At 40.7% G+C, this 12,840-nt stretch overlaps 1 protein-coding gene across 2 annotated transcripts in view; it reads left to right on the top strand.

Annotated features, from left to right (window-relative positions):
* The window catches only part of gria1a (glutamate receptor, ionotropic, AMPA 1a), a 125,350-nt gene that overhangs the window by 69,026 nt on the left and 43,484 nt on the right, over positions 1-12,840 (top strand). For both annotated transcript variants that reach the window (XM_072663427.1, XM_072663428.1), the window contains exons 8-11: positions 1,738-1,842; positions 3,134-3,244; positions 7,146-7,352; positions 9,529-9,962. In XM_072663427.1, coding sequence (XP_072519528.1) covers positions 1,738-1,842; positions 3,134-3,244; positions 7,146-7,352; positions 9,529-9,962 — 857 coding nt within the window. The remainder of the gene's footprint in view (positions 1-1,737; positions 1,843-3,133; positions 3,245-7,145; positions 7,353-9,528; positions 9,963-12,840) is intronic.

The raw sequence follows: 12,840 nt of genomic DNA, 5'->3' as shown, positions 1-12,840 counted from the left end.
AAATTCTTCATAGGGAGTCTGTTGCTGTCTTGCTGTCTGTTTAAAAGGGTCATTAAAAGAAAGCCAGTGATGTTTTGGAGCACATATGATAGTTTTTGCGGTTTACTGATTCATAGTATTAGAAGTTTTTTGAAGTATCATTGAGTCGATTCTAAGAGTCGATTTCAAGAGTCGATTGGCAAGGAGCTCTGTCAAAACAAAACATACAATATTACATTCACACTCTAAGCATACAGGGTCCTACAAAGTACTGAAAAGAGCTCTTTAACTCAGTACACCAGTGGGAAGTTTTTTAATGATTTATATACAAAATAACACCTATAACATGTTTTTCATCATAAAGAAAGTTAAAGGAAAAAGGAAGTTTGGCTAGCATCAGCTCCCAAAATATTGCTGGGCTAAGGGGAATCAGATACAGCCCTCTTTGTCAGCTCATTCTGGTAAATAGATACTGTTTCATGGTACAAATTTTAAATTTGCTTTGTTTTGCATTTTGTCCTAATTTTATAGACTGTATATTCATATGTGTGTGTTGCGGAAGGCTGAATCAGACAGCCTGTCTAGACAGCATCTCCCACCCTGCGTGCATACGGGTGGGGAAAAACTTCAGCGTCACTGTGTGGAATTGAGCCAGGAGATTTGTGGTCAGCTCTTAATTTCCAAACGCCCGGAATCGAAGAATCAACTCTTCTTGGAATGCCAGCCCTAGATAAGAGAGAGGAAGAGTTTCAGGCATGGTTCTCCCACAAAACTCCAGAGAAATGTTTGTGTAGCAGTGCAGTAGGATATGCCCCTAGAGCATCCAAAAGCGGATGAGGGATGCGATTCAGATCCGCATTGTGCTGGAGCGACTGGAGAAAATGAAAATATATAAATAAAACTTTCTTATAAAAAATAAAAAATAAAAATCTTTTAGCAGTGACAGTTAAACCGTTCTGGAATATGTGGTTGAAGGGGGGCTGTTAATGAGTTAATGCTGCTTTTATTGGAGTAACTGTCTTTCTTCTAGATTTTGGTATGTTGCTGTGAGGATTTGATTGCATCCAGCAACAAGAACATTAGCGAGGTCAGGATGTTGGATGATCACCACCCCACCTCATCCCCTGCTCCCCAACTCATGCACCACTGCATCACAGCTCAATGTTGGGGGCTTTATACTCCTCCAGCCCAGCTGAAAGCATTAATTAATAGGGGTGTCCAAAAACATTGGACATGGACATCTCAGAAAGGGTAACGGTTCAAGAGAAGACAAAACATTTAAAGTAATAAAAATCTGGAAACTCCTTCTATGAGTCTGTGTGTCCAAACCAGTAGTACTCATATTCCCCTTATTTAAAAAAAACAAACCAAAAAAACCCCACTTCATTATGTGTGTGAGGAAGTCCCTGGTGTTGTAGTGTGTTCAGTGTGTAAAGTGCTCCAGACTGAGGTAGTCTCTCTCAGACTAGCCTTAGGCTGTGTGTGTGACGTGACAGGAGAAGGCTGGACTGAGGGAATTCAGCCTAGATGCTGAGAGGCAAGCTGTTGAAGCTGTTAAAGCAGATGCTGAGCTGGGTCAGTTAACCCCATCATGCAACCCGATATCGCCCTCTACTATACACACAGGGGAAAGCACTGAGCAAAAAGTACATATCCCTGAAGTGTGTCAAAAAAAGAGAGAGAGGGAAAAAATAATGGTGCTCAAGCTCTTTCATCTCTTTGTCTCACTAAAGCTTTCCCCCGGGACTTTTGTCTTAGGTTCGGATCGAGGGCTTAACGGGACACATCCAGTTTAACGAGAAAGGCCGGCGGACCAACTACACGGTCAGCGTGATGGAGCTCAAACCTGCAGGGCCAAAGAAAGTAAGTGCCAAGATTTGAGCTGCAGAATTAACCTCCAATAAAGCCCAGGATACTGCTTTTTAATGCCAAGAGGAAAGAGCCAGCTTTGTATGCCTTTTAATTTAATCTGCCCTTTAATTTTTATAGCTGATTTATTGATACTAAATAAGAATACTATTTTTATCAATAATAAAGAGGAAGAATTCTACATGAAACCAAATCTACAAAGAATTATTGTTTTTTACCCCTAGTGTCATAATATTTATATAATTTAGGGCAATGAGTTTCAAGTTTTAAGACGGGCGGCAAATAAGAAGTGTCAATCGTGTCAGTCAGTAACTGTTTTATTGGAACTGTTGTCTTAGTGTAAAATTAATTATCAAATTATTGGTTATGTGACGTTTTTACACCCGAAAAGTGGTATCGTGTCATAATATAATCATACATTTATCGTTTTAGTAAAAGGAAGATACCAGTGCAAGATGGCTCTGATTTAGTATGTCATGTGCCATGTGGAACTGTTGTGTTAACTCCTTAAACTGCATCCTTGCTATTGCATTATTAATCTTTATGACTTATAATTCAGTAAATACCACCAGTGAATTATTTGGTGAGGGCTATGAAACTAATGCCAGTTATGTAGTTCTGAGAGGAACTGAAGTGTGGGCCCAATTACAAGCCTTTATATTTAAATGTGTGATGTTACAGATTTTAATGTTGATGGACCTTTGTATTAATGTCATTTCTTGATGCTATCATATTTCTATGATCTGAAGCAAGCATATGAATATAAACGTACTTTGCTTTTTAGTTGCTGCTTAGTGTTACTCTGATGAAGCAAATCAGTAAGAAGCTCTTAGTAATCTATACTAATTATGTTCTGAATAAATGCACACAATGAGACACATCACAGTGCATCCAACAGTAAGGGCAGTATCATACTTTTTTATTCAGTGATAGAGAATACAGTACACAGAAATAGACAGAAGAACATGTGCTGATGCATTTTATGGACCTGATAAAATATCATGGCATTACTCTGTGCAGATTTTGGTAAGTAAAAGTGAACAAAGCCAAAGTGAAGTGAATTGTCACTGATGTGTTGGGTTCAGCAGGGTTAAATGAAACAACCACAGGCTGCAGTGCTGTTAAGATTTGGTTAAAAGTTTAATTGCTCGGCCTGTTGTTGTAACTGGGAATTTTAAATTCCACATTAAACATTGTGTGTGTACTGTCATGCATCTTTGAGCTGTTTTGAGGAGGTTTGTGTTCCCACTCATTGTTTATTTTTGGTGGTATGATTTCCTCCCAGGTAGGTTACTGGAACGAAGACGAGAAGTTTGTGAGCACGGCAGCCTTCATTCCAGGCATCAACGACACCTACGGATTTCACAACCGCACGTACATCGTCACCACCATCCTGGTATGGTTCCTATATAGCGTCTTTGCTTGAGCTCAAGCACAAAGATGGATTTAAACCTCAAGGCTTGGTGCTGAGGATAAAAGTATGGATTTTACAGCAGAACTTCTTCAAAGCTTCTGCATATTAAGAATACACTGTTGTGTTGTTCTCAGCAGGAGGACGTTGTTTTTCTGTTGTCTTCTAAATATGGAAAAGAGGATGCTGCGGTTTGCTCCCGCATGCTGCCGGTTTCCGCAGCCCGGTTTGCCCCAGCCCTCTGCGAGATGATGATAGTGGCGTACGGTGCAGATAAAAGCACAAAGCCACTGCCTCGCTGGATCTGTGAATGAGACATTACTTCTGCTCTCCCAGCCCGAGTGTTTTCATCTTATCCTTAAAGGCGGGCCTGGGATTGAATTCCCAGCAGAAGCCGAAAATTCATTTTCCTCCTCTGCCCCCTCTGTTCTCTCGTTCTGCGCCGAGTTCCTTGGCCTGGCTTTGTGTTTTAGTAATTCCTTCACATCCGAGGCTTCACAGGGCATTTATTCACCTTTGATATGTGGCCTGTCCGTCTTTTGGCTGGCAGGGGAAAGGGCAGAGTGTGTAGGCAGGCCTGCTGATGGTGAGACGTGGGGGGAATGGGCTATAGAGCCGAAGAGAGGTTGCAGTGTAGAGGCTAAACACTCGCTAGGGAGCGAGCAGGAAGTGGTCTGAAATATGCATGTGTGTCTTACAAGGCCTTACTTGGCAAAGAAACTGTGATTGACAGCATGGTTTAGGGCCGCTGTAGATGGATGGACTTTTTTTATTTTTTTTTTTTACAGGTATATTACATATTTTCTAAGTTGCGTTGTGTAAAGAATAACCTGCCTGAAAGGTTTGTTCTACACATTACATCACAATGTAGCCAGGCATTTAACTTTATACATTACTCACCGAGGAAAACAGTACAGCCATTAATTCAGCTAATTGTTTGGCAGCAGTGCAATTCATAAAATCACTCAACTTCAGAAAAGGTTTACCTCAACCTTCAGAATGGGGAATAATTGTGATCTCAACGGTTTTCAGCATGGCATGATTATTGGTGCCAGACGAGATGGTTTGAGTATTTCTAGAACTGCAAATCTTCTGAAATTTCAGCACAGCACTCTCTAGGGTTTAGTCAGAAAGACTGCTGTAACTCAGATTACCACTCAGTTGTTACTCAATACAATTGTAATTAAAAAGAAAGCATCTCAGAACGCACAACATGTCCAGCCTTGAGGTGATGGGCTAAACCATGGACAACCATGTTTGTTTCCCAATAAAGTGCTTAACAGGTATAGTTTTGTATGGGTAAAGATTGTGATCTAAAAAAGCCTAAAAATTTGAGCAAAGTCAGTGTTGTTTTTATCATTACTCTCATTTCCAAACTCAATAATAAGCCCTTACTGATCCAGCGGGCATTCTGTATGAGCTCGCACTCTCACTCCGTTCACCAGTAAGATGCTGAGTACAATATCTGAAAGGTTTGAGGGCTGCTGAATATTTTTATTACAATATAAGTCCAACAGAGGATTTTGTGTTTTGTGCTTGCCTGTTGCTGGTTTCCAATTCTTTTAGACACATGTCTTTACCCCAGCCCTGTACAAGATGATGATAGGTGAAGTAACTCGGGTTAGACTTTCACAGGTTAAGTTACTGGTATTAAAAGATTTTGGAAACTGTCATGAGAAAAACAAAGAACATTTTTGAGAGAAGCAATTGTTTCTGCCCATTAATCTGGAAATGGTCATAATGCCAAATTCTTAACAACAACAAAAATTTCATTCTTTAGTAAGATTATTCACAAGTGAAAAATTAAAAGACAGTTGTGGGTCTTTTTAGGAGTGGACATGTCAGCAAATTCACCCCAAGGTGAGCATGTGCAATGATCTGAGAAATTTAAAAAAACCCAAGAGCTACATCTCAGACTCTACAGGCCTCAGTAAGTGGGTTAAATGTGTTCATGACAGTACAATTAGAAAAAGACTGACAAGTATAGCTTTGTTTGGAAGGCCTCTTCTTTCTGAAAAAAGACACAACTTTTACCCCACAAAGTGGCATCTGAACAAACAAGAGTTCTGGAAAAAATCTCCTTAGAAAAGACAAAATCAAAGTGATGATGTATGGTCATAATGCACAGTGCCACCTATGCTGAAAACCAAACACAGCATATCAGTACAAACACCCAATGCTAACAGGACAAGCCCAAGCACAGCAGCATATCTACAATAGAATGTCTGAAAATGAAAATATTCAAGGTGTTGGCCCAGTCAAAGTCCAGAACTCAGCCCGATTAAAATGTAATAAGTAACTAATAAACTAATCCCCACAAGTTTTAATGAACTGAAGCAACATTGTAATGAAGAGTGGTCCCCTGGGGTTGTGTTTACCTCATTTTAATATCTGCTACGGACCAGATGTTTTTACTATGTCCTGATACATAAAACCATAGAATTCAAAAAGGTTTACATTTTTACGTGATTTAGGTGTTCACATGCCTTTTATGGGCAGGGTGCACACATTTTGATTGGTTGTCAAGAAATACTCTGAATATACATATCCTTTACTTTCAAAAGTCCAATTCTGTCTGTCTCTTATGTTATTCTTTCTTTTTCCTCTTTCCCCTTCAAATGTTTGGTGTTACCTGTTCAGAGTTAACAGAGCGCTCATATTGAGTGAGTTGTGAGCAGGGCCTCAGGTGCTATGTGTGTCCAGAAATCTCCCCAGGATGTCCAATCACTCTGAAATGTAACAGTCGAAGAGCTGCCTCATATTACAGGCCATCCCCAAGCAGAAGCACGCTGTCGTTTCAGCTCAGTGGATTGTCTGCCCTGTCGTGACGTGCAAGACAATGCTAAAACTTGGCTCACTCGCTGAAAATAAACCTGTCAGAGCCACTGCTTTCTAAAAGCTGCTACAGGGACTCGCCTCTGCTTTGGCACACCATTTCGTTTTGGGTGCTCAGTGATGTGAAATGGGTCTACAGACACTTTGTGGTTGAGCAAGCATTTCCTTTTGTTATAGATATGTAGAAAACTGATGATGAGGCTTTCATTAGATAGCTTAATGTATGATTTGTTCTATTGTGTCGCTATTAGGAAACCTGACTATTATGCCCGAATAATGTCCAATACTATTAAAATATGATGGTAAAACCAAATGCAAAGGGTTTGCTAACAAATTCGTCTTTTGACAGATCATCATTGTCACTGAGATTATGCATATATTAAAAAAAGATAGATCAAAAAAGGGAGTGTGTAATCGTGAAATCATAAAATAACAGCACCGTTATGCTAAAGCAGTAATTTTGTCTTATTATATCACAGCTATGCCGATATTTCATGCTAACACATTACCTTGAATATTATATTGCTTTTATACAAAACTTCAGAAAATAAATAAAGTAAGAAATAAATAAATTGAACTTGGAATGTAAATTTCCTTCCGCCAAGGTATAGTCACTCACTTCACAGCCTGTTGCACCCATAGCAAATGTACAAACGCAGCTTCCCTAGTCCCTGTAAAGAAGTACTGCCAATAGAATAGGAGTACAGGGAGCAGAGTGGTACGGAGTTCCCACCATTGAGCTGTGTTCTCTGGAAGGATGGTACTCCCTCGAATACTTTTGGGATGAGCTGGGGATGAGGTGGGGTGGTGACCATCCCATATCCTGACCTCACTAATGCGCTTGTTGCTAAATGTATCTTATTTGTATACATTAATGTATAAAATTTGTTTATATACAGTATATTGTTTTAGTTATACTGTTGTTTATAGTGTGGAGATATATATATATATATATATATATATATATATATAGATTGTTAAATAACCACACTAATACTGTTGTGATATCAGGGTGGTAATGGTACCCAACTGTCTCCTGTCAACTGTCTAGGAATCTCCATATGTGATGCTGAAGAAGAACCATGAACAGCTGGTAGGGAACGATAAGTATGAGGGCTACTGTGTGGAGTTGGCAGCGGAGATAGCTAAACATGTGGGATACCAGTACAAACTCAAGATTGTGTCTGATGGCAAGTACGGAGCAAGAGATCCAGAAACCAAGATGTGGAATGGGATGGTGGGAGAACTGGTGTATGGGGTAAGTATTGCAGTGTTTTGTTAATTTATTTATGCTACCGTTTACTAGCTTTACATTGCCAGGCATTTAGTGTGAAAGCATATCATTCATAATTGAGTAGCTTTTCATATAAATTATGTTTATCAGTGTCTCCAGATTCAGCAGTAAAATAATTATTGCATTCAGGAGATCATTGCTCATTTAAAATGGCAGGGTTTAGTAATTTTATAGTGTGGCCTGCAACTTCATTATTTATTTCTTCAAAGACAGTGGTTCAGTTGAATGCACTCCCCAGTGTGTAGAAGGAGAAGTGTTGGAGGAGGGGTTAGAGAAGGTCAGCTCTATTTACTTTCTCAGATAAACAGCTCCATATTCTCCCTGTCCTTTTTTGCCTGCATTCTCCACATCTGTACATGGAGTGTTCTTCCATTCCTCCACTGCTTGAGAATTCTTAGTAAAGTGGACAGGTTTCTCATTAAGGCTCCATTTAAAAAGGTCTTTTTGTGGTAGGTGTCCATGAATAGAAGGCTTCTTCCAAACATTTTGCAGCCGTATTAGTAGAATAATAACCTTTTATTAAAATATTCCATAATGCTGTAAGAAAGGCTACAGCATTTTGCAGCTTAAATGACTGAATGCACTGTAGAGCATTCATACACTCAAAAATGAATAGACTTTAATTTATTTGAATGTGTACATCATTTTCTTGTGAATGGAATATATTACATATTTTACCTTTTTCTGCTGGCAATGATTGTGTTGATGTAACATAGTATATTTTAATTCATGTGCAAATGATGTAGGGGAGAGCGGGGCACAAACTAACATGGGGGTAAAATGTAACATGGGCTTTTGGGAATCTTCTCATATTCCCATAGCAGTGTGATTTTTGTTTTGACAGTAAACAAACTGATGTTGTAACACATAGGAAGATGTTTTTTCCATCACAGAATCTTCTACATCATCTACTTACACTTAATTAATAAATTAATCAAATGGGATTTACTGGTTCTAATATGTTCTGCCATTGCTCCTAAACACTACTGATGACTACAGTCAATGAAATTCGGTAGCACACACCCGTAGGGCAGGGCGATATGGTAAAAATGCTAAATCATGATATTATTATTATTTATTATTTATTTTTATTATACAGACTAAAATCATCAGTAGCGACAGATTCTTATAAACAAGATAGATACTTTCCTGTACTGAATACAGTGATTTTTATCTTAATCTAATTAAACCAGTCTAATTACACTGTTTGTAATGAAACCTGCAGCTGATCAGTGTTTATTAAGCACTAACAGTATCCTCAATATGCTTAGAAAAGCATATTGTTATCACGATAACACAATTTATCACGATACGATAAAATATCGTCATATTGCCCAACTCTACACACCTGTACAGCATATTTAGAAATGAATAAACTGAACACCATCCATTTGTCTGGGCTGCTAAGTTCCCCTACTGTCCCATTCCTGCTTGGTCTGCTAGGCGACCACTCTGCAGCTACTGTTCCAAAACAAATACACCCTCTACTGCAACCAATACAGCATAGAAACAAACATTCTTCTGAACTGGTAAACTACAGAATGTCTGTATTGGGATTCAGACTCACAACCGTGTTAGATCACTGAGCCACTCAGAGCGCTCATACTTAATATTGGAAAGTAGTTTATTACTCCAGAATAAGTAACAAATAATACTCCTAATATGTTTAACTGGTTAATAATGGTTCATTGCTTCATTCCGGCACAAGAAAGTGAGACTTGGATTTAACTCTATAACCCCAGTAATACACCAGTACATGCAGCCCTAATGGTGCAATGCATAGTGCAGAAAGAACAGCGCCTCCCACAGGTCTTAACACCCTGCTGTCACCTTGTACTTGGAGATGCAGTGGCACTGCTGAGTAATGAGAAAATGTACTTAAAATAAAAAGGATACATTTATTAATGGAGGAGAACTGATTTAATGATGCCCCTGGGTGCTAGAAATGGTACATTTTATTTGTAGCAGACATGCACAGGTTGCAAAAATACTAAATATTGTTATTAAATATTAATCTTGTTCAAATACTCTCCACTACATCAGAATCAGATATATTTGGTGGATGCTTTTCAGTGTATCAGTTGTTTTAATTGCAATTATTGACTGCTGAGTGGGTCATTCTCTGTCATACCTGTTGCAGAAAGCCGATGTCGCCGTGGCGCCACTGACCATCACCCTGGTGCGAGAGGAAGTTATTGACTTCTCCAAACCCTTCATGAGCCTGGGCATCTCCATCATGATCAAGAAGCCCACCAAGTCCAAGCCAGGCGTCTTCTCCTTCCTGGACCCTCTGGCCTATGAGATCTGGATGTGTATCGTGTTCGCCTACATTGGCGTGAGCGTGGTGCTCTTTCTGGTCAGCCGCTTCAGCCCGTACGAGTGGCACGCCGAGGACTACGAGGAAGGTGCCGAAGGCAACGCCAACCAGCCATCGTCCTCGACGGGCCAGCCAGGCCAAGGGGGCCAGAACCAGCCCCAGCAGAGCCCGGAGCAGACCAATGAGTTCGGCATCTTCAACAGCCTGTGGTTTTCTCTGGGAGCTTTCATGCAGCAAGGCTGTGATATCTCTCCCAGGTACGTTGGCTGGCATGATCAGAGAGCTGCTGCCTGAGCTGTTATGTGTTGGGTTCACTTTTTAGGCCAGAGTGTGTGCGTTCGATTGAGAGAAATCCGATAAACCAGCTTTGAAGTGTGGTTTGTGTGAGTGAGGGCAGTCAGGTATGAAGAAAACTTAAAGCCATCTGCTGTTCCACTGATCCTGTTATGCTTTTCAGGGGGTGCTAATATTCTGTTAGTGTTCTGTTGCTGGTAATGAATTGGCACAGCTCCAAATTGAATTATAATAATGTCTTTCATGGCTAATAACTGTCTCATCTGTGTTGGTGCCTTTTCAGGTGTTTGTGTGTTTTTCGGGCTCATGTCTGCATGCTGTTGAGTTAATACTTAGCTCGAGTTCCTTTAGCAGTTTCTCCTCAGTGCTGCTAGTCGATGGCATATGCAGTAGCACGGCAGAATAGGACAAGACAGCTGTGAACACTTCAGCGCGGTCTGGCCACAGCCTAGTGTCTCCGCTGTAATGAGAGGGGCAAAGCTACTCTTTGAATTTTAGAGATAAAAGACACAGAAGTGCCGTATTCAAGTCTCTGTAACAAAGCGCAGAGAGGGTGAGAGCGCTGAGTCTTTGCACGGCCGCCTGGCTCTCAAAGGTCACCAATTAAAAATCTAATTAATGGGGGTGAAATTAGCAACATGAAGGGAATGGCACTTGGTGGAAGGGCAGAGAAAGGTGTGTCCATAGCAGCATGGCTATGAGAGAGGAGGAATGTCAGGGCCTGAACCCTGGAGCCAACCAATACATTAGCCTTTACTAGCAAGGTCAGGACAGCTGCCCATGTCTGAATACAGATAGCAGGATTCCTTAGCAAAATATAAGTGTGGTGGTCAAGTGAGGCTGAGCTATATAAAGGCTGTTTGGTCAATGCCCTACATGGTTATTTATGGATTAGAGGCTGACCAATTTATCAGTTGGCCAATAATGTTGACAGATATTGACAACCCTCCAGTGAAAATACTGTGATGTGACTGTGAGGATGTGCAGTTTATTTCTGCTGTTTATTCTCCAAGTTTAAATCTAAAACATCATTGGATACCAAAAGTTTTAGCTCCTTAAAATTGTGTTGCTAATTGTGTCACAATATTATTATATAAATCAGTTTTTATAATGGATGATTCTACCACCTCCAATGTGGAGGTTATTAGGAGGTTTACAGTTAATGGCATTGTACCTAACCTCCCTGGATGTGGACGGATAAGAGAAAATCTAATAGAAAGAAACTAAGGATTGTTCCAAAGGTGGCTAATGAACCTCAATCCATTCAAGCTCATTTTTTTGTCCAGCACTTTAGAAAACATGCAGAACAATTTTTTAGCAGATTAAATCATAACAAAACTTAAGTCTTCTACTTATAAACACAAACGAGATATCAGTATATTGTTTACAATCTGCACTTTTGTTAGTTCTCTGCCTATATTAAAATAATTGTGTAAATCACATTGTACCATAATTCTGAAATTGGCCATGATAACTGCCAAGGGTTATTAGGCGGAGGCATGTTTAATTGTCTGTGGTTAATATTATGCTTGTTTCAGGATGTTCTTTAGCACTTGACTAGCAGTGTCTTGCATTGGTTATTTAATCAATACTATATTGATGTTTTTTGGGGTTTTTTTTACTAGTGTCAGGGTAATTACAAACAAGTCATAAAATGCTGTCTGATGCATGACGTAATGACAAAATCGATCGCCCACACCCTTCACTTTGTTTCCATCTCACTCAACTTACCACCCCCCTGTCCCTGACCCACCTAAGCCTCGTCTCACATTTTTTGAGATACCAGTATTTCACTGCCCTCATCTCAGTACAGCCTGACAGAAAGAAGAACCTAGACGATATAGCCCTGCCTGCATGGAGGATGCTCTGTGCTCCAATAAGGATTGATTGTGTTGTTTTGCCAATGGAGCTGAAATGTCAGCAGTCTGGGGGTATGTTGTGTGTGTGCGTGTGCGTGTGTCGAGCTCCACCGTAGAGGACCCCAGTGCTGCGGCGTAGCGAAGGCTTTAGAGGATGTTAATTAGAATCTGTCATTTCTCCCGTCACATCATAGCGTGACTCATACACCAACCAAACAGAGCCGACAGTTGTGTGGTGAAACCCTCATCGTCAGTGAAGAGTGAAAGTGTAAAAACAGGTAGCAGCACAGTCTGTCAACAATGTCAACCAGTGTCAACATCGGACGTGCCGTGCTGCGTTTGCCGTGTAATCACACCTTTCCAGGGAATCTATTAAAGTGAATCTTTAGCCAAAAAAAAAGAAAAAAAATAGCACAATAGAGGGTGAGAGTGAGCGGGGGAGTGAGAGAGAAAAGAAGCGCAGCACTACTGCGGGCTCTAATCAGCATTATCCCACTCTGCATTTCTCCATGTGATCATCCAGCGGGGATTGCAGCACTCATGAATTTACATGGCCTCACCTCCTACTTAATGAACCCTGATAGGCCGGGTGGTGAGGGGGTACCACAGCGCTATGGTAACCGTCAAACGGGTGTTGCGTATCTGCCCCTGCCTGGTGCATGTTTATTCCCTCCAAACGCCCTGTTTACTTCACTAGTTGCTCAAATGTCAGACCTGTCACTCAAAGTCCTCTCCGTCATCAGGCCTAATGCATGCCAGCCACTCCACTTCTGTTTATCTCCCCATGCAGGTGGCTCTTCCCAGACCGGAATCTCACAGCACACATTCACACTCCGCTTTCTGCCCTTGCAGCCCTCAGTGCAGCCTTTGCTGTGCCAAAAACTTCCATTTGCACTGGCACCCTTTGTGCTTTTTAACCGAAATCCAGCACTCCATCTCAGCACCCAATCCCTTCCATTACTTTTACTACAGGCAAAAAACC

Source organism: Salminus brasiliensis, chromosome 19 (assembly GCF_030463535.1).
Source record: "Salminus brasiliensis chromosome 19, fSalBra1.hap2, whole genome shotgun sequence".
NCBI classification, from domain to species: Eukaryota; Metazoa; Chordata; class Actinopteri; order Characiformes; family Bryconidae; genus Salminus; species Salminus brasiliensis.
The sequence above is the reverse complement of the archived record's forward strand: the minus strand, read 5'-3'. Positions and strand labels throughout refer to the sequence as shown.